The 24,282-nt window shown below is 32.8% G+C and overlaps 1 protein-coding gene across 1 annotated transcript in view; it reads right to left on the reverse strand.

The window, feature by feature from the left end:
- The window catches only part of LOC136417673 (uncharacterized), a 52,514-nt gene that overhangs the window by 16,886 nt on the left and 11,346 nt on the right, over positions 1 to 24,282 (reverse strand). The window contains exon 2 of the mRNA XM_066403484.1: positions 12,056 to 12,253. Within this exon, the coding sequence (XP_066259581.1) occupies positions 12,056 to 12,253 (198 nt within the window). The remainder of the gene's footprint in view (positions 1 to 12,055; positions 12,254 to 24,282) is intronic.

Genomic DNA, 24,282 nt, shown 5'->3' on the forward strand with positions numbered 1-24,282 from the left:
GTAAAAAGTTGAAAAAAATGTCATATTCACAAGAAAAAATTGAAATAATAAGATTAGTTGGCGATAGAACGCGTACTTTTCATGAAGCAGCAAAAGAATTCAATGGACGATACCTAGAGCGCTATATTAGCCATGTAACGATTGCAAGTATTAACACATATTTTGATCATTATGGGACCATTGTAAAACTACCGAGCTAGCAACGTATTAGTGAATCTTGAGTAAACCAAGTAATTTTAGATTACTTTAATGCTAATCCACATTTAAGTTTGAGGGATGTTAGCAAGAATTTAAACATTTTTAAAACCCATATCTGGGAATGTTTAAAAAAAGTGGCAAGAAACTTTTTAAACCAAAATTTGTTAATACACTTGAAGCTGGAAATTAAAATCTAAGAATTAGGAGTTCTGTTTATGACTGTAGGGAATGTGCCAAGAAAATCCTGACTTTTCAAAAAACATCTTATACTATATGATCGGGGAAAGTTTGCGTTTTGCTTGCTGTCTCACCTCAAACACAAGGGGGGCACAGTTGATTGGCAGTGCCGAGGTGAACTGTATCTCTTTCGTTTCGATCTTATTGTTATTCGAAGGACCACAGCTTATTTGGCGCTGAACCGATGCAGAACAAAACACACTTGATAACAAAACACTTATTTTTTATTTTACTAACTGTCCAACACTATTGCGCAGGTGACAAAAGTCATAACGAAGTGTAAAATTAGGGTAAACTAGAAAACCCCAAGCGACCACCGATTATCAAGAACCTTTGACGATCGGGAGTTTTTTGGGACAGGACAAATGTTATGTTTTAATTGAGAGCCGTATTGAGGTCCTACTGAGGCTGTAGGAGTATAAAAAGAAAGTTGGAGAGGTGTTGAAGAGGCGCTGCGTGTTGTGAGAAAGACTATATGAGACTGTTTTAGACTAACTCAAAAACTTAATTTTCCCATCGAATATGAACCTTATCTTATCCATATATATTTTTACCACCTCATAGTCATACCAATTAGTGTGAATTATTAGTGCAGGGGAAAGGATTGCTTATCAATACGGTGCCATGAAGGTGTGAGAAAAATGATGGGTGAGAAGAGTTATGAGCGTGGGAAGAGTGTGGAATGTGTATGCATTTCGATAATGTAAACACTGCCCTTAAGGGTGATTAAGAAGGGTTTACGTTGGCAAAGAAAGAAATTTATTATTAGGTGAAGATGTTGGGTATTTTCCCAACACTATAATGAAGCTATGTTTATGACAAACGGTGTGGTGTCGGTACAAAATAATAGAATGTGGAGTGATCATAACTCGATTTGGATAATCGAATGTAAACGACAATACTCCCCAAGAGTAAACATTTTCTGTGGTATAAATCAAAAGATTATTGGGCCATACTTTTCAACTAAAGTTTGAATGCTGCTTGTTTTCTGAGATTTCTATAAAATTAGTATAGTGACGCACTTTATGAGCTTCTTCTTGATTGATCATCGTTATAGTTTACGTTTCCAGCTTGATGGGGCGTCCATTCATTATGCGGTTAATGTGAGAAATTAGTTAAATAATAATTTTTCCAAACGCTGGATCGGACGAAATAGTCCTCTTATTCATTGGCCGCCGGGATCTCCGGATATTACGCTCATAGACTTTTTTCTTTGGGGAAACAATAAAATATAAAGTGTATGCCACAAGACCCTGCGCGAAGAGTTTTGTGCACGCATTAAAGAAGCTTGTCGGAACATAACTCGACATCAATTAAATGACGTATTAAGAAATAATCGTCGATGAATTGAAAAATGTATAAGAGAATTTGGAGGGTTAATTGAAAATACTAATATTTAACCCAAAAAAACTGTTTTGTTCTTCATAACATTGGTTTACAAAATTTAATTTTTCTCTGTTGCCGGGTAATTTTATAGCTGATAAGGCTTATTTATAACATGCTGTTTTTAAATTTGTGAACCTTTTTGTACACATCCAGTTTCTTTAATATTTGTTTTTTGCTTATTTTTATTTTAGGTTTAATATATAGGTTTTTATATAGGTTTTAAGCGCAATCACTGTATTGCAACCATAAGCAAAGTATGGGCATTATGAGTAGCTCGAAAAGGTGTTGTTTAAATAATAAAAACCATTTTTGTTACATATGTGGTGAATATGTGTTTAAAAATTCTATAAAAACTATCACCGAATACGTTAAAAATGCCTATTTGCTATATTTTGGCTTGACGCTGGATAAAAATGATAAACTTTTAAAATGCAGCTTTTTAAAAGCTAACAATTAATATTATTTTAATAAAATATTCTTTTTACTAAAAACTTGTTATTTATTTCCTTAACTTTAATTATCTTTAAATCGAAAACAAGATCTGATAAAAAAATTCTACTTGCATTTTTAAATTGAACATATCATTAATAACCGGCAACAGTTCAAACATTTCAGGCACCAGATATTGTGTAAACCAGTGTAATTTATTATTCTACGTTAAATTGAAATTAACATGAATTTATCATAAAAATATTAGTTTTTAGTATTTAAATAGTTCAAAGTTTTTTAATGTTAATAATACATTTTTTCTTGAACAACCGTTAATCAGGCTTATTGTTAAAATAAATGTTTTGCTAATTTTAAAACTTGTTTATATAAAAAACATGTTTTATTGATTTTCTCGAATAGCATGTATAGCCAAAAAATTTAAATCGGTATACTTAGGTGGATTTTCGGTTATTCTAATTGAGAATCTGTCTTCACATTTATACTAAAAAAAGTCTTAATAGTATATTACTTTTTAAAATTTGATCCCATAAAAATGTACGCAGTTAGCTGTGATTGTGGGTGAAAAATCATTATAACTACTGTGCATTTTTAATGTATAATTAACAAAAAAAAAGTCAAAATCTGTCAAGAAATAAAGATTTTACAAGAATGGTAAATCCTTAACCTGGGCACACTGTATATACACTAATTTTTGTTGTTCAATACCAAGGTCATTTTTTAAAATAAACGTCATAAAAGTATTGTTGAGTTATTGAGTAAAAATTATATTTTAGACAGAAGTGTACGAAAATTTGTAAAATTTTTTAAAAATGATTTGTAAAAATAAAAATCTGTAACTTTGTAGAGCACAAAAAAAATTTTGGAACACTTCTTTATGTTTTAAAAGTCGCCCTGTCCGTTTTACAATACACTTTTAGCGGTTTGTTTTATAGAAGATGATAAAAAATATTTAGAGGCTATAGGTTTTGAAATAAAGTAACATAAGTGTTTACGATACAGCATTTCCAAAACTTTTGACGCTGGGTTGAAAAGCTTTATAAGAAAATTTTATAGAGGTTTCTTTAATTTCACTTACAAACCAGTAATTCTGTAATGATTTTACAGATGTCTTAAAAAAACTAATGGAACTCAAATTCTCAACGAAAGGCTTTATAAAACATTAATTTATTTTAGGTAGTTCAGTGTTTCAACAGAATCAACTTGCTTTGAGGTCATAATTTTTCTTGTTGTTATTTACAAGTGACAAAAAACAATGATGAATTTTGAAACGAGAAAATTTTTATATAATTTTTATATAACTAATGATTTTTTATTTTAATTGTAGATAAAAAATAGCTGAATTATCTTCCCATGTTTATAGTTCACTACTGTAAGGTTTTTTTAAATGATCACCCATCATTAATGAAACCGTTGTATTTCTAGACAAGCTTCATAAAACTTGTAGTTTATAAGGTGGCTTGCAGAAAGTAACAGTTCCCAATATAAATTCAAAATGTTAGTAAGAAACATTGGAATGTTGGAAAACAGTTTGAAACGTTGAGAGTATGTACTATCTAAAATTAATATACAATGAAAGCTTTCACAAGCGGACACCGACAGTTACAATATTTTTGTCCGTGTATGGGAGCTGTCCCTTTATGGGAAAGTTGACAAAAGAAATTGGATAAATACAAAAATAAACGAAACTTATATTAAAAACTTGTAATATGTATAAGATTAAATCTGGTAATTTCAAAATAAATATTATTATTATTAATATATTTTATAAACCTATTTTAAAAAATCTGAAATTTTTAGCTGCTTAGTTTTTTTGCGTTTAGCTTCTAGATAACATTTTTCATAATGCGTTTCAAGATTTTTTAAATATTCGAAAGCAATGAAATCCTCTTTAGAAAATTTCTTTAAGCTTTCTACAACTTGTATAACTTCAGTATAATTCCCTATTATTTTTGCCACCGTCCATGAATGCTCTCCTTTTGTCTGCGAATCTGTGCAGCTTGCGTTTTGCCTATTTTGAATCTAAAATTATGTATAAAACATATTTTTTATTCCCTACATGTGAAATTATAAAACCTTTGTACCTTTCAGCAAGTTTTCGAACACTCAAATTTTCTTGGTCTGCAGCATTGATGAGTTCCATTTTTTGCCTCACTGTTAAAAACTTTTTCGGTGTGCCATTATGTTATACGAACGTACTACTTATTAAAAATTCAGTTCACTACAATATGGCATACAAAAAATCATAAAAAATACTTGGTTCAACTGTGCTGAAGCCCAACACATCAGTCAGTACACAAAGACAACGCACTGAAAATAATAAAAGGGGAATCTCATAATGTGGCGTAAAAGTACTTAGTGCACACGGGGAAATATCACATATGTCGTTGCGAGTTTCGACGATATTTTTGTCCTGTTTTGCAAATGTCGTGTCCGCTCATCGAAGTTTTTCGAACATTTAAGGAAAATGATACTGTCCGTGTCCGTCCGATAGAGCGTCCGCTTGTTGGAGAAACTTTTACGTAAGAAAATATGCACAAAACTTTGGTACCATAATAAATGTCCGGTTACGGGAGATGTCCGCTTGATAAAACTGTCCGTAATGAGAGCTTTTATTGTAATAGTCCAGTTTTCAACTCCCCTGCTTTGCTACGTATTTTTTAAAATAGAAGAAGTTTCGACATGACTCCATATTTAGTGGCTTTCCCAGTATACCACTGAGGAATGGTCTTTCGATCCGTGAAAAAAAACTAATATGGATTTTTTTGTATGGAAAATATTGACCAATGAATTTGTTATGTTTTTGAAAAATCCACAATTCTAGAACTAATTGTAGTTTTGGCCAGAACTTGGTTAAAATCGACCATGAATAAATGGTCGAGATGACTTGTTAAAACCACATTGTGCAGCTTACCGCAAAAATATAAATGGGGGAATTGATATCAAATTAAAATCGAGATGGAGGAGTTATCGAGGAGTAGCATCGATGATATGTGGCACGAGTTTACCTCCAATATCGGTTTATTGTGATTACATGATAAATTTTTTCAATAAACTGTGTCCGACGCCAAATTTTTAAAAACAATTAAATATACGGGTGGGACACCAAGAGCGCCTCGGGGTATTACGTCCTTATTAATAATTTGATCGAAAATTGTTTTTAGAGGTGTACAGTACCGAGAAAAGTAAAGCAACTTTTGTTATTTGCTTTAAATCCATCCAGGACATACGGTATAGAACAACCTAATGCAGATAATTTCTACTAGCTAAGAGTAGACTACAAACAACTAATATTCAGTTTTTTACCAACTCGTTTTTTATTATTGTTAAAAAAATTTGTTTTTAATGCGAGCAAAAATATAGCAAATTTTAGCATTTCAATGTAAAATCAGCCTATTTATTTTTCATTCTAATTCTGCCTCTGTCGTTGAAGTGCCTTTTAGTGAAAAATATGCCAAAAGGAAAAAAACTTTCTCTAGATATAAAGCAATTAATAATAACAAAATATCAAAATGGAATTAAACAAGTGACCATCGCAAAACAACTAAACTTAACTAAAAGTGTTGTTTCAAGAACTATAAAGAGATTTCAATTAAGAGGAACATTGGACAACCCAATTAAAACAGGAAGACCGAAGAAAACCACTGTTCGTGAAGATCGTCGCATCAGACAAATATCTGAAGATCAACCGTTTAAAACAGCCGTCGATATAAAACGCGAATTAAAAACGCAACAAGATATATCTGTGCATACCATCCGACGTCGTTTGAAAGATTTTGGACTTCAAGTACGAAAGCCTTCCAAAAAACCATTCATATCTAAGAAAAACAGACGTGCCCGAATGGATTTCGCAAATGAACACTTTTTGTGGAACGACATGAAATGGAATACAGTGCTTTTCTCAGACGAAAGTAAGTTTAATTTGCATTCATCTGATGGTATTCAACGGGTGAGACGTCTGCATGGCCAAAGATATCAGCCCAAATACACTTTGAGCACGATCAAACATGGCGGTGGAAATGTCATGATATGGGGATGCTTTTCCAAAGCAGGTGTGGGCCCTATTGTGAGAATAAACGGCATTATGGATCGATATCAATATTTAAATATTCTAAGGGACCATTTACTACCTTATGCTGAAGCTAATATGCCCCTTCTCTGGAAATTTCAACACGACAACGATCCAAAGCACACCGCTAAAATCGTTAAAAAATTTTTAATGGATCAGAAAGTGAATGTGCTCAAATGGCCCGCTCAAAGTCCAGACCTCAATCCTATTGAGAATTTATGGGAATTGGTAGAAAGGAAAATTCGCCTTAATAGAACTGAAAAATTTCGCAAATCAGATGAATTATTTGACGCCATCCAAAAGGCCTGGAACTCGATCTCAAAAGAGTATATTGAAAACTTAATTTCGTCTATGAGAAAGAGATGTCTGGAGGTCATCAGAAATGGTGGAGGTCCGACAAAATATTAATATTGTGCTTAATTATTATGTGTAAATTTGAAAGTTGCTTTATTTTTGCTCGCTATAAAACTTTTTGTTTCTTTTTTACAAAAAATATGAATCGTTAGGAAACTAAATTTTATATGTTATTACTTTACCTTTACCAAGTAGATATTACCTGCACTGAATTGTCCCATATCTTATATCTTGGTTGAATTGAACGAAGATAACAAAAGTTGCTTTACTTTTGCTCGGTACTGTATGTAGGACCTTACAAGGCACATTTTAAAAATATTTTCATTTATACGGGGTGTATAAAAAAAGATACATCTCAAACATATGTTTTTTTTAAATGGAACATCCTATATTTTATTACATACTTGGAATTATAAGAAGAAAATAGTACAAGTTTGTATAACACACATTGGGTCTAAAACAATCGCTTCTCGAGAAATTTTAGAAAATATAAAAATGCAAGAGTTAAGAAAAAAATTTTTTTTAGGTGAAATGAGTTACTTGGCTATTATTTTTTTACTATTACTTCTTAAGTACAAACTAAACTTCAAACTAGAATGAATTATTTACTAAACTGATATACAGGGTAAGCAAAAAGAGTGGTCAAATTTTACTCCCTTATAATTTAGCATAACTTTCTTATTTCAAATGGAATATATACATTTTTATGTACTAATTAGAATCACTAATTAATGCCCTTTCAATTGATACTATAGTGTTCTAGACCTATCTTTTACCGTTTTCCCATAATATTAAATTTTATTTAATTTTCAATAATAACGTTAAAGAATACAAATTATTGTCAGGTTATGCCTTGGATTGGTTGCTATGGTTACAGGAAGATCTGAACGTCATATAATAATAACAGTTAGCTTATTTTACACAATTATCTCTTTTTGATCAAATTTCTTAAGTTTATAGTTAAAAATAACAGACTACACTTTAAAAGAGAAAATCAATTTATTATTTATAATTGGTGTCAAGAAAACTGTTTATGCGCAAAAGTATCCAGAACAAAGGCATCCAAATAAAAGGACATGTGAAAGGTTGCTGCAAACTTTTAGAGAGACGGGTAGCGTGAAAAAACCAAAAGTTGCAAAAGTCAAACATGTTCGTTCCGTGGAAAATGAATTCGATGTGATAGGATCTATGATCGACGACCCTTGCATAAGTCAGCGTACCCTTGAAAAACAGCTGGGTATAAGTAGAAGGACAGTCGGAAGGATTGCAAAAAGTTTCAAATTTCATCCTTATCATATACAGTTACATCAAGAATTATATGAAACTGATTATCAAGCACGAATTGACTTTTGTCATTTCGTTTTGGAAAAGTATGCACAAAATGACAGTTTTTTGGATTGCCTTTTATTTTCGGATGAGTCGACTTTTCATAACAATGACTTTGTAAATAGGCATAATTTCCATTATTATGCTGATGAAAAGCCATTAGTTTTCCGCACAGTCGATCAACAGCATAGATGGTCCCTTAATGTGTGGGGTGGAATTTTAAATACTTCCGTTATAGGACCTTACTTTTTTGAAGGAAATTTAACTGGACAAGTGTTCAAAGACTTTATTGAAAATAGACTTGTAGAATTATTGGAAGAAATACCATTAACAGTTAAAAGAAAAATGTGGTTTCAGTTAGATGGAGCACCCGCACATTTTCATAGAGACATGAGAGAAGTTCTCAACACTATGTTTCCCCGAAGATGGATTGGGCGAAGTGGTCCTCAGTTGTGGCCCGCAAGATCGCCCGATCTTACCAGTATGGATTTTTTTATGTGAGGCTACATTAAAGATGTAGTGTACAAATTACCACCAACAACAAAAGAGGACATGAAAATTAGAATTCAAAATGCATTCTAAGAAATAACACCAGACATGTTATCAAAAGTGAAATTTTCTTTTCAAAAACGTATTCAATTATGTATTGAAAATGATAGCCATCATTTCGAACATTTACTGTAAATTTAACATTTTTTTGGGAATCTGTTAAACTGTAATAAATACTTTTAAAATTCGTCCTTTATAATTAGCTTTCTTTAATAATCATAGTAACCAATCCAAGGCATAACCTGACAATAATTTGTATTCTTTGATGTTATTATTGAAAATTAAATAAAATTTCATATTATGGGAAAACGGTAAAAGATAGGTATAGAACACTATAGTATCAATTGAAAGAGAATTAATTAGTGATTCTAATTAATACATAAAAATGTATATATTCCATTTGAAATAAGAAAGTTATGCTAAATTATAAGGGAGTAAAATTTGACCACACTTTTTGCTTACCCTGTATGTCAGTTTAGTAAATAATTCATTCTAGTTTGAAGATTAGTTTATACTTAAGAAGTAATAGTAAAAAAATAATAGCCAAGTAACTCATTTCAACTAGAAAAAAAATTTTTCTTAACTCTTGCATTTTTATATTTTCTAAAATTTCTCGAGAAACAATTGTTTTAGACCCTGTTAGGACTTGCGACGTATTGTTATATCATGGATTATAATTATGTTATTTATTAGTTTAAATGTTCAAAGTGAGTTTAGGAAACTGATGTTACGCCCATGGACAACCCCAGCCATTGGGTAATACTGTTGGAATTCCCAGCGCTTAACACCCATCTTCGGCTGAGGGAAGTTATTTTATGATTGGGATTTCCAGCACTATTCTTTGTCGGACTAAAATTGCGAATCTAAATTAAAGGTACCGCCAAACGAATACAATGGCTGGGCTCCAATAAAAGCCCAGCGATCGTGCCTCTAAGTGCTACGCTTTAACGTAACAAGGTAGCCTAGAAGCCGCTAATGGGGCCTTATCGGGGGTACGTCTATGGGTGTTACACCTTCGTATCAGTACTTAAGGAGGATGCGAAACTGAAGAAGCTCTCTTTTCTCGCTAATTCATCACGGGATCGTACGCGCTAGATTCTTCTCGTCAACATTCTTTAAATAACGTATTTCTCGATATTGTATGGTTGTTAATGTCACCAATAAACCTTTGTTAAGTTAAGAAGGTTTAGTTTCTTTTATACGTGAAAACAGTGTCTCTGAGACTGCGAACTCAGGGTGGTCCTTCATAATCAATCAATCCAGTCCACGATCTACGTAGTTCACGGTTATCGTATCGAAAGGGGTGAATCGAACCAACCACGTACACGCGCCAAATTTGGACCAAACAGACCCAATGTGTGTTATACAAACTTGCACTATTTTCTTCTTATAATTCCAAATATGTAATAAAATATAGGGTGTTCCATTAAAAAAACATATGTTTGAGATGTATCTTTTTTATATACCCTGTATAAATGAAAATATTTTTAAAATGTACATTATAAGGTCCTACATACACCTCTAAAAACAATTTTCGATCAAATTATTAATAAGGACGTAATGCCCCGAGGCGCTTTTGGTGCCCCACCCTAAGGTGTTCCATTAAAACACATACAAAAAGAGGGTGTATGAAAAAAAGTGAGTTAATTCGGCCTATTTTCACCTGAGGAATTTGTGGTATCTTTTTGATGACGTCTTTTCTGGGACACCTTGTATTTAAAGATTGCTGTTGATAGTCATTGATATAGTACTGCACTGGCCGGTTGATGTTTCCTCGCATCGTACGTTTTATAATAAAAATTTTAACTACATCTAATTATTTAAGCTGTATAGCCGATTTTAATCGAATGATCGATGTGAAATAGTTTTTAGCACTTTAGACTGAAAAGTTTTGGTGACAGCGGTTATACCGTTGATTGTCATTTTAATGAAGTCATGAAGCTGTAGTTTAGTGTCAAAGCTATCACAATGATATTAGGGTTTTAACCCAGCTCGAGACCTGCTTTACTTCATCAGTTATTATTTGTAGAAGATAATTGAGTATTGAGACTTTTAAACTCAAAGTCTGTTGTTTAAAAAACCCCATTAAGTGTCAGTTTTTGTGCATTTAGTCATGCTAACGTCAAACCAAATTGTCAAAACAACGCGATTTTAGCTGTTTTCAGCTCGGCACAGTTTTAACGGATACTCATTATATTTCTATGATGTTAACCTTTAATTTCGTACAAATTTTTTCAAAATATTTCCAAAATCTCTCTTGAAATTTAATATTTCACTTAAGGGCGCTGCTATTATACCATCGACCGAACTTTTATTGTTTTGTTTGCAAATTGCAAAGCTTAACTGGGCAGAAGTAATCAGATAAATGGGTCTAATATACAAATTATGTAGTTGGTAAAATTGAAACACAATGACGATCAACGTCCATAAATGCTTTAATTTGATTAATCGACGTCAGCAAATCAGCCATTTTTTAAATAGCACATGGTGCACAGTAGAAATGTGCTGCAATGTTGTTCCGACGTTTTGCGAGATTCTTATAGGTAATTGAGATGCTTAACTGTTAACCTTTTGTAAGGAATTGACATTATCCGTATATTGCTGAAGAGGTAGGCGTATTTAACGCTCTGATAAAATAAATAGTTATAGTTTTCCTTGGACTCAGTTTCTTGAATCACTCATTAACATACATCACACAAACAAAATCACTCATTAATGACCTCCATTTATAGGTAGTATGAGTGATTTTGCAACATAAATTTTATAAATTTGATAAGTAGGCCGTGTTTTCTGTTTTTATGTCCAACCAATCAAAGTGCGCTTGCTCGCAGTATACTTGCACGTGAAAAATATCTGTCATTTACGATGATACTCGGACTCTCAACAATACTCCCATGAATGGCGGATACGTTTAGGCGTCACGGGTAAATTTTTCTTTGAAATTGTAATTATGATTTACGTAATTTTCCTAAGACTGTGCGGTAAAGTGGTTTAATTGCAACCATTTGTATTGCAAAAAGTTTCACTACATGCAAATCAAAGTGGCATGTATTAATGTTAAAACTTCGTGGGTATTTGACATTAACATGCATGTGATAAAATCTTTTACTGCACGTGTGCATGTAAAGACAATATCGCACGCTAATGTTTAACTGTACCTACAAAAGACAATAAAGTTAACTCACACGCACTCGTAGAAAAAACATTGTAAAGTGTCTTTACCGCACTTATTAGGTAAATAATTAATTTTCACTCAAACATTTCTAGTTCATTCTGTGATTTTTTCTATTTAGTGCTTCTATTATACTTCTTCTATAAGTTACATTGCTTCCGGTAAAAACGTGTATAGCTTTCGTATATTTTTTAACGGATTCCTTACAATTTTTTTTCAATTTTGCTGAATTTGCATGTTGCTTTGATTTCAGCCAAAGGAAAATTTCTCCGCTATGTGTTTAAGTTGGTGATTTGTAGTAGAGATTCTAAACTCACCATTGTCTACACTGGGATCGTCGTACTGGCAGGATCGAAAGATGTACCTTTTGCATAGGCCTCTTATTCCAGGAGCCGAGAAGCAGCAAAACAACACAATGATGGTCAACACGGCAATCATTACCAGAAGGGTGGCGATGCCCTGGTTGGGGTTCTGGTCAGGGGTGCTTTTGCCTCCAGATCCGCTCGAATGAACTTCTGGAACAATGCGAGAGGACTGAAAATAGCCACCATAAAAACATATAAATATTTTGGTTTTCGACCTGATGCGCTCCTCGTTTGAATTAGCAGAAATAGATTTTTTCTGGGGTAACTAGTTTATATAGGAATTATTTTTGGCAGATGAGGAATAATTATTGCGGGCGTTGAGTGATTTATCTGCTCCCGAAGCTGTTGATCTATGTACGAGAGGTCTTATAGGTGTTTGGGTGCTTTCAGGATAGCAATAGCTATTTACCGTTTTTTGAAAATCGCAGCTCATTAGTTCGCTATAATTATATGATTTATCCCCGGTATTTGTTGGGTTTGGGGATTTATTATATTTTTCATAATATTAACCGCGAAGTACAGAATGCAGATGCATCCGGGTGTTTACAAGAGGTGTAAAAAATGCGTCTAATCATAGCTTGTTCTAATAATAGTTTTGTTTGCTTTAACTGCTATCTGCAAAAGTGGAAAGGTCGCCATCAATTAAATCTCCATAATAAAACAAATAATAATAAAACACTGATTTTCAATACGTATTGGACTAAAATTAGCCAGTGCGTGATCATCAACAATGTCTCTGTCTTATTTATTTTGGCCACCGTTAAAGATGTGTACGCTTTTATTACACCTCGTCGTGAATCACAAGCTTGTGAAATTACTTTATGATTCGTTTTACGACCGACAAAATGGCTATTCGGGTTCCAATACCCAACTTCCAAAGCTAATGTACACCACATGTATTCACTCGTAATCTATGACTCTTAGATTTATAGTAACGCTGGATAGGGAAATGTTGGTTATTTTGAGAGAAGAAAACACTTTTCATTTCGTTTAGTTCATCTCAATCTTTATCTTTATTAAACAAAACTGTCCTCCTTTTTATCACGCCGAATTATTTACACAAAACAAAACTCTGCAAAGAAGCAGAGAATACGCCGTGGTTTTAGTGGAGAATTTCACTTCGTTGATCTTCGAAAATTCGCGAAAGTTGATGACCAATGCTCACTACTGTTTTCTACCTACAAATGCAAGAAATTTGTAACAACTATTGAGAAACTCAATTCGAAATAAGACGGATGGTAACAAAGGGGAAATAAAAAGGCAAAAAAATCAAGGACAAATTCATACATTACTCTTAAAATACTCGTGAAAACTTTGATGAACGATGCACGCTACCTGCATCGATAAACCTTGAAAGTCCAAGAAATTTTAGGCAAATACTAGGACTTGCAGTTAATTTGAATTAAACCAGTGTGGTACTGAAAGGAAAATGAAAAAAACGAAAAATTAAAATAAAGGAGAATTATGAAATTCTCCTCTTACAATTAAACAAAGGGCAATTGAGATGAAGCGTGAACGCCACTGATTAGTATAGACGTAGAAATTACAAAATAGTAAAAACCTGATGAACGATGCATACCACTACAGCTTTCAATATGTACATATTTTGAAAGTCCAAGATATTTTAAACAAATAGAAATTGAAATTCAATTTGACCTAAAATAAGGTCGTATCAGGAGTTCAAGTTCACATGACGTTACTCTTAAAAAATTTCAGATAACTTTATATACCTCCAAGAGATGTTCAGTAAATACTGAAAATTGGAGCTTAATTTGAACTAAAAAAAGGTCGTACCGAGAGGAGGAAAAGCAAAAAGAAATCAAGAAGAAACGCGTGAAAATTCTTCTATTCTAATTTATTCTCAATACCTATTTTAAATAATTTAATATACAGGATGTCTCTAAAAGGTCTTTACAACGCTCTACCATCGGTAGCTGAGATCAAAATAAAACGATTTAACCTTATTTGCCTTAGTCCAAAAGTTGATAATAACCGAGCTACAGGGTGGCAAATTTGAAATGTAAAATTCAATTTTTGGCCATAATTATTAAATGGCAAGAGGAAAACTCATGAAATTTTCTACAAGGGGGTTTTTCGGAATGAGGAATTCATATCTACAAACAAAATTTCGGTAAATTGCAGAGGGCCCCATGTATACGTATTAGGTACTTGTTTAGGTTCTTCAAACTTTTTTGTTTTTAACGGTAAACCAGTTTTGGTGAAAAAACGTATTTGCGCGGTATTTTTGCTTAAAAAAGGTATACCTTAATCAAGTCGCTAACTGCAATCATTTTCGAGAGAAACGCTTGTAAAGTAAATGGAAAGGAATGTAATTTTCTAAATTTTTATTTTGTAATATTAAAAATAACATTAAAAATTACTTAAGTAACTGTTCAAAGTGTCCACCATTTACACTCACCCAAAAATTAATGCGACGAATAAAATTAACCCCTGTTGCTCTGTTGCTGTGTTGCTGTGTGCCTCCCTGTAGCTTGGTTATTATCAACTTTTGGACTAAGGCAAGTGTGGTTAAATCGTTTTATTTTGATCTCAGCTATCTATGGTAGAGCGTTGTAAAGACCTTTTAGAGACATCCTGTATATTCTAAGTTATTCTTAAAAAGTTTGTTAAAACTCTGGCAAATTATTTCTAAATATTTTCTTATTACTAACAACTTACGCATGACATTTGATAATTTATATATGCATATACATAGAAAGTTGCGGCAACGAAGTGTTCAAGCAATTTTTCTTTCCTTCTAATGTGATAGCTGAGAACACATGCAGTGGTAACTTTTAAGTAACGTATCTAGAACTGGTTACCGATTCCACACCTGGAAATTTATGAATGTAAGCCTCGACACTGACAAATCATCACTGTCTTATTATTTACTATTTACCATCTCGTTATACCATAACTTCACTCATTAATCAAACTAATACGGCCTTATACCCGCTGTTAAATCGATCCCGGCAGCCAAATTTGTGCCCTGGCACTGATCCAGATTTTTGCGGGTCTTTGCCACTGTTCAGTTCTCGCATAACCACCAGGATTTCTTCACTTAAACTTGACTTTACATTGTTTTTTCCTTTGCAGTCAATTAATCTTCCATATGTTTAAAAAACACACTGCACTTCAGTTAATGTCCATTAATAGTTAATGCTGAATTTATTTACTTCAAGGAAAGAACCTGAATGCTTTTTACATGATAGGTGGCAAAAACTCCTCGGTGTCATAACGAAATTTTAATCTTGATTAGCGTATTCCAAAACAATCAGGAGAGTTTTGAGTGCAGCAATAAGTATATTATGGTTTGGATGTGAAAAGTAATTAGTGGATATGTGCCATGAATTCCATGCAATTGTGGACATTATTTGATTTTATCAATAATCAGTTTTATTGTGTAACGATATTGGGTTATGAGGATAAAAGAAAACACACTAATTACTAATGATTTTCTATTTTCTGATATGCGCGGTCCGATAGATTTTAAAAGAGTGTCTTATTATATCAAGACGTAGAAAAAGAATGAATTTATCAAGCATCGCTCCACACACATACATTGAACCTGTGTGTTTATATATATGATCCTGGAGGGACTAGACCAAACATATCTATCGAAAAATAATTTATGTGTCTGATGGAAGTGATACTTTTATAAATTTTGTCTTATGAAAGAAAGCATTATCCAACAAACGAAAATACTGCAATTTAATTCAGTATTCGATCAAGATTATTTTATTTTTAAGCTAAACAAGGTTTTTGGATAATAGAGAAAAATGCCAGAATTTGTTCAATATTATGCTTTTCTCTCTATTTCTTATTTTATTTTTATTTTGTTTTTATTCTCTCTATATTTTTAGAAAAAGTAACTGCTAAATTAAAGTAACTTAATAAGTGACGCCGGAATTACCAGTCAGACAGTTACTCCGGCATAAAAATGTTTGGATTTTGATACATAAGTGGTGGTAACTGTAATTTCGTGTTCACAAATTGTACATATGGAAGCCTAATTCCCATTTCGGTTTCACCGGAAGGAAAATAATTTTTTTAATTTTAAGGCTTATTTTAAGTAGTCAGCACTGTGTATTTGCACATTTTCTGTTCTGTATGTCAAATTCAACGGTAATTAAAAACATTCAGTGGTGAAAAAAACAACATGTAATAAAATCTATACATATCTACATCTTACTGTTTTCGAGAAAATGGCGTCCAGTGTTGCCATTTTATTAATATAATAATAAATGCGAATTTTTTCCAAAGCAAATGAACATCAAACGGTAAGAGTAAAAGTTTTTATTAAATTTACCAAAAAAGGAAAAGGCTTGTTTAGCAGACATGATTACGTTGTCGACCATATTATAAGTAAACGGCAGTTAATACGGGCTGCTGCTATTTTATAGTCAGCGGATCTTTTCGCTCTATGTTAACTTTTCGGGTCGGAAAGGGACAAAATTGGAAACTTTCTGGGAAAGAGCGAGACATCATTAAGAAAGTCTTTAAAGAAACGTTAAAATTGTCAAAACACATTTAAAGTTTTCAAATTTATGTTTGTATTTTCTTTGAAATACAACCATTGAAGATATAAGTAAAAGAAAAAAAATAGTCAAGTCGAATGACACCTTTCCTTTAACATGACATTACAAATTTAACGGGCAAAAATTTTAGGGACTCTTTTCAGGAATATTCCCAGAAATTTTCCTTAAGACGATAATTTCCAGTTTTGCCCAACTTTAGTGTAAAGAAATTTATGTCCGGGCTGTCCGGAGCCCGGACATAATCCTTTTAATCTTGATTATGACCTCAAAAGTACGTCTGGTATTACTTTTACTGCAAATAAATGTAAAATGTTTCTATTTTATTGTTGATGCTGGTTTCTACTTGAAAATTGTGCTAAAGTGCTTGATATGTAGTATATTATTGATGTATTATATATCACAGTGTTTATAGATCCAGCAGTTTTTAGAAATTGTCATCGATTTCTGTTTTGTTCGGTCTATTTCTCAGTTCAGAATTGAGTCCCGTACGCCTACGTTTTTCACGTTATAGAAAACCTTTATAACACTTAATAAGTACATTAAATAATTGGGGTATTATAAGCTATTAAGATCCTGCTTTACCATTGTTATCTGCTATTTCATTTTTTCTTGTTGCTAGTTCTTAGAAAATTGTATTTTGTGTAACTTTCATTGTTATTGTTTAAGAATCCCAATGGTTCAGTGGTATGTCCCCAATTTTTTTCAATCTATTTACAAAAATCTAGATTAACAGCTTTCAATATTTCTGAAAACAAGTGGCATAATTGGTTTCTCAGAAAATAAATCGATTTTATTAATTAGTTACCTCCCTGTATTTAATATTTGTTTGAAACTAAAAATTACATCTATAAAAATAAAAAATTTCAGTCATTTTATATTTGAAATCAATGACATATTACAGGAATTTCTGAGACCGTTTTCAATAACTGTTTCAATTTAAAAAGTTTCACTATACCATTTTCGCTTAAAAAATCGTTGTTATATGCTTTAAATTAGTTTACGATCCAGTGAGCTCTGTTTCGGCAAGGTTTTATTGATAGCGATTGAGATTCCCACGATATCGTAGAATGTTCAAGACCATGAATAGCACGTCCAGTTTCATGCCGTCATACAGTTTTTGAAGGCACCTATTGTTGTCTTATTCACGCGATTGTTGCGAAGATGGACTGAGGCCAGATGTGCGTCTAATTACAAGATGTTCGCCTTATTTGATTTACAACCGAAATTTCCAATGTCGAGTCCAATAAACCTCCCTTCCGAACTTCTCATCGACGGGGTTAAAAAAGATGAGACAAGTCTCGGCCTCTTCTCCACGAACATTCGGACGGTACACATCGCGATCGGTCACTCACAACACCTTAAATTACACTCACTAATGCTCTAGATATATTACATTATAGTTATTCGAACATATCGTATTTTAGATTTATTGTTATTAATTAATAAATAGTGTTAACAAACATTGTGAATTAATTGAACAATTAATATCATCTCGTTTACAACCATACGGGAATAACAATCGTAGTATGTAATTGTAGTAATCGTAGTTGCTTCCACACAAACTTGATGACTAAAAAAATGGTTACATCTCTGATTTATATAAAATAAAATAAATAAAATTTTCGTCTTTTTCCGAATCTGTTTTCTTCCCATTATCTGAAACGAAAAACTTTAATTTTGTTTTAAATTTCAAAACGTGTCTGCATCAGTAACTTTGACACCTACTTGAAGCTTGAGGGTCATCCCTCATAGTCCAAGATTCGAGTCGTCGAACATTTTTCGTTTGTAATACAATTTACTGTCGTCGCAAATGTAATTTCCAACTCATCTTTTTAACTACATTTTTTAAGTATATTTTGTGTGGTGAAATATTTCCGAAAAGTCAATTTGAATTTATCCCTACCATTTAATCAATTTTTAAATTCTAGTATGGTAAAAATGCAGAGGAAAATAGGAAAACGTAAGTACCCAGCCTAACTTAGATTACCACATTTTCGAACCGTAGCATTTGCGACACAAAGTATATTAATAAATTTTACATTTGTTACATTACAACGTAAATGTCGCAAATGCAAAAATGTAATAAATTGATGTTTCTACATTTACTTAAACTTGATTTATATAACTCGAAAAATTCAGCATCATTCCATTTGAATCAGTGACGTAGTGTAGGAGGAGTTTTTAGTTAATTTGATAATATAAAAAAATTCACTACATTTTTTAAGATTCAAGAAAGTATCACAACATTATTTATTATAGCACTCATATACACATATGTAACTATAACATGAAAGCAAAAATTTTCAGTTTTTTTCAATTCAATCCAATAACGTATCAATAGGTTTTCTAAAAACGATTTATTTCAATTTTCTCGTACTTAAAAATATTAATTTTTTCTGTCTTCTTCAAGTTCAAGAAGTTCAAACTCCAAGACTAATCGATTACTCTAACGTTGACACATACCGGAGGCTGAAACGTGTTTTCTATAGAATTACAAATATCAATTTCTTTCAATTAACACTTGAAAAATACAATTTTTTCAAATTATATAGGACTTCATCTTAAAAATAAATGGCGGATTTAGCGGCATATTACCGAACTGTCCAACTATTCTTCTGCCTTTACAGTGGGATAGTCGAGATTTAACATACTATATTATTTTATTTGATTAGTAATTTGATTTTTACCGATTTTGGAACACTCGGTATAGCTATACTAATGATTGTTGAAATTAAGAAAGAACAGTTCACTGTGTTTTCCGCTATACGCTTCTATAGATCTTTTTTCTCACTTTTGAACATTATTGCAGCGAAGAGACTGAGAAAGATAGATATCCATGATGTTGTCGGATTGATGACGGTAGTGGCCTTTTCCTATCCTGATATCGAAAAATTTTTGTAAACTGTTCTGATCAAAATAAAAGCCCAATTGGTGAAAAAGAATGTTCAAAATTTTTATTGTTTGTGTTGTCAAAATTTATGTTCCTAACAGTTGTTTATCTAACAAGCGCGGAAAGCGACATTTTACCAAACACTGATTGTAGTTGTCCGAAAGATAGTAAAGTAAGGTAAGGTAAGTTAAGTAAGTCTCACATATATTATTTTTCGTATGATCACATGTGTGTTAACTTTATTGTATCCGTAAGTCGCTGTACATGGTTTACTGTTCAGTTGTGATACCCATTTGGACATTCGATGCCTCAATGTGGTGATCTAGTGTCAAAAGAGGCAACCCATTCGTGTTGTTGAACAAGATCTTCTTGTGTTTTGAAATAACTAAGGCCTTATGAACGACTCCTCCCAGAACCCTGGAACTCAATTCTGTAATTTGGAAGTAGAATGTTCCTTAGGGCATGTTATCAAAATGGTCTATCACTACAGATGTCAATTATTCAAAGTTAACAAATACACGTCATTTTCACATCATTCGTCGTCAACGTTCTACTTGCCAAGATCAAGAATCAGGCCCTTGGAGACGCTGCTCAATCTCACGCTCGTGAGTTTAGTAATTAAATTAGAGGCGATATGTGCGGCATATGCAGATAATATAGGATGATTCAAAATTGAACGTAAACATTTTAAGAGAGTATTTTTGAGGTCAAAATAAGACTGTTTCTTCATATAAACCTGTGTTTTAAAATGCACACCTTCGGAGCTGGACTCATTGAAAGTTGTGCAAAAAAAATCGATTATGTCAAATTGTGAACACAGTTACCGATCAAACTTCATGAAAATTTGCAAGCCATTGTATTTTTAGGTGCCCTCTTCATTTTTTGGTTCAAGGATTATGTAAACCTAATTTCAGAAGGGCTGGAGGGGGGTCTATACTTTGCATATTCTTCAATTTATGTTTCCTCCAGCAAACTCTAAATTTAACTACCATCATCTAGTAGGCCATGAAAAAAATTAAAATTTTGATATCTTTTGTTTTTTTGATACAACTAACCGTTTGCGAGAAAATTGTTGTTGAACAAAAGGGTAGTGTTATTAAAATGAGAAACTAATAAATTTGGTAGGCTGTGACTACTGTGACTTCTAATGTTTTTGCTAATTATCCTTTTTGGATTTGTTTTTCACTTTTTTTTAATAAATTACTTTAATTGTTTATAGCAAGTGTTGAAAGTGTCGTCCCCCTGCTGCGATACAACTCTCTATTCTTCTCCGCATAGATTGTCATACACATTTTAAAATTCCAGAAATGTTCCTTACAGATTGTAAGGTATCAATGAGGCGTTGACAGAGAAGTTGGAACGAAACCACTGGCCCTGCATCGTAAACTGAGTCCAGTAGGGTGCAATCTGGAAAATGCGGGGGTCAAGCTATTGGACCTGCTCTACCAATCCACCGATTTGGAAATAATAAATTTAAATGATGGCGCACTGTTATTCGAATATGAGAGGGGCACTATTGTGCATAAACTACATTTGTTGATGAATGTTTAAAAGCGCATTGTCTAATAAACAAAGTAAATTTTTTTGTAAAAAATCTAATAACATGTTACCATTTAAAGCTTGTGCAAAAAAGGGCCTATTAGTTCATCTCCAACAATTCCTGCCCATATGTTTAGGCTGAATTGTTCTTGATAGCGGGATTGTCTTGTTTCATGCGGATTTTTCAGTGTCCAAACATGTAGATTGTGATAAATTACCACTCCGTCACGCGTAAAGTGAGCTTCATCAGGTGAAAAGAATCCGAGAGAAAAAATTAGTATCCCTCGTACTTCCGACATATTCACCTCACGAACTGCAAGCATTGCGGAAAATCTTGAGGAAGCAAACTTTGAACACGTTGGATATGATACGGATATAAACGGTGTTCCCGCAAAACACGCCAGACAGTTGATTGAGAAACATTCAAACTTCGTGCTATTTACCTAGTGTTTAAACTAGGATTCTCGTCGATAATGTTGAAAATCTGTTCCTCTGTTATTAAGTTGCGAGTTTCTCGAGGTCTGCCAGCACTATTCCTTGGAGTTTGAAATCTGCCATATTCCTTCAGGTGCTGACGAGAATTTGTGAAAGTTTGACAGTTGGGAAAGAGGCGGTTAGGAAATCTCAATGCATATAATCTTCGAACTTCAAATGCGCTACCGTCAGCCAGACCATAAACTCAATGTATATCAGCGAGATGTTTAAATGAATATGGCTCATTTTCCATTTTAATGTTTAAAAACAGAAAAAAACAAACTACGCTAGCGAGTTAACGCCTTTGAAGAACGAAAAATGGGGAAAACAGTTTCAACTAAATCAAAGTGTCAATAGTAATTACAAACACTAAAAAATAAAAGAAGAAACGTAAAAAAATAGAATAAATAGAAAGAAGTCGCAGCGGTCACAGCTTACCAAATTTTTTGGTTTGTCATTTTAATAACACTACTCTTTTTTCAACGAGTTTCTTGCAAACGGTTAGTTGTATCAAACAACGTTAGACATAAAAATTTTAGATTTTTTCATGGGCTACTAGATGTTGATAATTAAATTTATATTTTCTCGGTGGGAATATAAAATGTGAACTATGCAAATTGTAGATCTCCTTCCAATCTTTTTGAAATTAGGTTTACATGTTTTTTGAAATAAAAAATGAACAGAGCACCTAAAAACAAGGACTTGCAAATTTTCATGAAATTTGATCATCAACTGTGATCACAATTTGACATAATCAATTTTTTTCGCTAAACTTTCCATGACTCGAGCTCCGAAGGGATGCATTTTAGGACACGGGAATTTATAGGAAAAAACAGTTTTATTTTGACCTCAAAAATACTCTCTTAAAATATTTGCACTCAATTTTCAATCATCTTGTATATCCAAATTTAAGGTGCTCACAATATAAATAAAGACACGTGATCGGTGACCAATAGCATACGACAAATGTCCGTCAAACCAATTATAGCGCGACAATTAAGAAGCCACACCTCAATCATACGTCATTTTTGTTTAGAGCGCAGGCACTTGAAATGTCAATTCGCTATAGCATACGTTCTCCCAACCGAGTTACATGTGTGCAATAATTCCATAATTTAATGAAGATATAAAGAAATTAACAGACTTTTAACGCCCTGGCAGTTTCATGATGTTTGTTTTTGCTTCTATGAAAGAAAATATGGTTTTTACAGCCGCATTATTGAAAATGAAAACAGGAACGTGTTTTACTGTCGTCCATAATGGTTTTAGAGCCTCCGCCTGCAAATCTCAATATAGTATAAAAATTTTACTGTCGACATCTTATTGTTCCAATAACATCCATGCTGGAGCCTCCAAGGAAAACAAACAAAAGCGATATTAAAATTATGATGGCGAGATTGTGTAGATATATATAGATAGTTTTGGTTGAAAATAAATAGAATCAGACTAGAGTGAAATTAAATTTTTTTCACTTAACTTCACCGAAAGTAAAAGTAAATTAATGATTTGGGCGTCTCTCCAAATGATGCCAACATGCCTGAATTGAAATATTTATCTTATTGTTTTCGTTTTTGGCTTGCGCTGCTCATTTATCTCGTTGAAAACGCTCTGTGTAAAATTTGCTGGTTTTTAACTGGCTTAACTATTAATACTGGTCAAAAAAGGCCAGTAATTGCAGTCATCAGGAATATCTTGGAAGTCCCACTCAGCTTATAAATAGTTTTTTGCTGTTATTCCTGGAACAAAATATACAATTTCGCCGGTTTACATTATTCTATTATTGTCACCATTCCACAATTCAAGGCACAACTTCCTAGCGAGAAACGATACATAATGTACGTTTTAATTGCCATAAAATCAAGCACGATTGGAATGCCACTTTGGTGCCAGACAAAATTTTTGTCAGAGTGACAAATCTGCAGAGTTACATCAACCGCACCTTTGTTCTGATCTATAGCAGCCAACGAATGAACAAAAGCCTTTCTAAATCCTATAAACATTTACAGAAATAAGACAGCTTCCCGTTAATTGAGCCACTATTCGGACATTTATTATCCAAACAGCCTGTGTCCATTGATCATTGGTAGCAAAACATCCACGACATCAAAAAAACTATAACTTTCCGGCATGGTTCCAAGCATCAAAAGATTCGATATAACCACAATAATGTATTTAAAATGTGTTAAATTGGCGTTAAAATGGTTTTATAACGATAAAATATATTTTCAACTTTGAGGATTAATTATTCGAAAATTTCCTATTTTGTGCGAAAAAATCAATTAGCGATAGCGCCGTAATGGACGTGGAGAAAAGTCTTGAGTAAAGCCGGAGCTGTGCATCCATCCCTTGCTAATTGCTGCTTAAAGTGTAGTTTACTAACAGCTTAAAGATGGTGCGATTACTCTGCCCAGACTTTTATCATAGCCTTACCTTCGAAAGACACGATATATGTGACGCCATTCAACCTTGGGAGTTTTGTCAATATTGATTTAGAAATTAAAAAAAAAAAATACAATTTTGTAAAAACATTATATACACATAAACACAGAAAAAGAAAGAGAAAGAGAGAGAAAGTGAGAGTCAGAAAAAAACAAACAAAAAACGGTTTTGGCTCGGTTTCACCTCCCTGATTGAACGATTATTTACGTTGAATGCCGTCCAATACATCGATTACATTGATTATGTACGGGGGATTTAACACATAAACCAATAGCGTCATTGGCAAGACAAATTTCCTG

This window comes from Euwallacea similis, chromosome 29 (assembly GCF_039881205.1).
Source record: "Euwallacea similis isolate ESF13 chromosome 29, ESF131.1, whole genome shotgun sequence".
In the NCBI taxonomy this organism is placed as follows: domain Eukaryota; kingdom Metazoa; phylum Arthropoda; class Insecta; order Coleoptera; family Curculionidae; genus Euwallacea; species Euwallacea similis.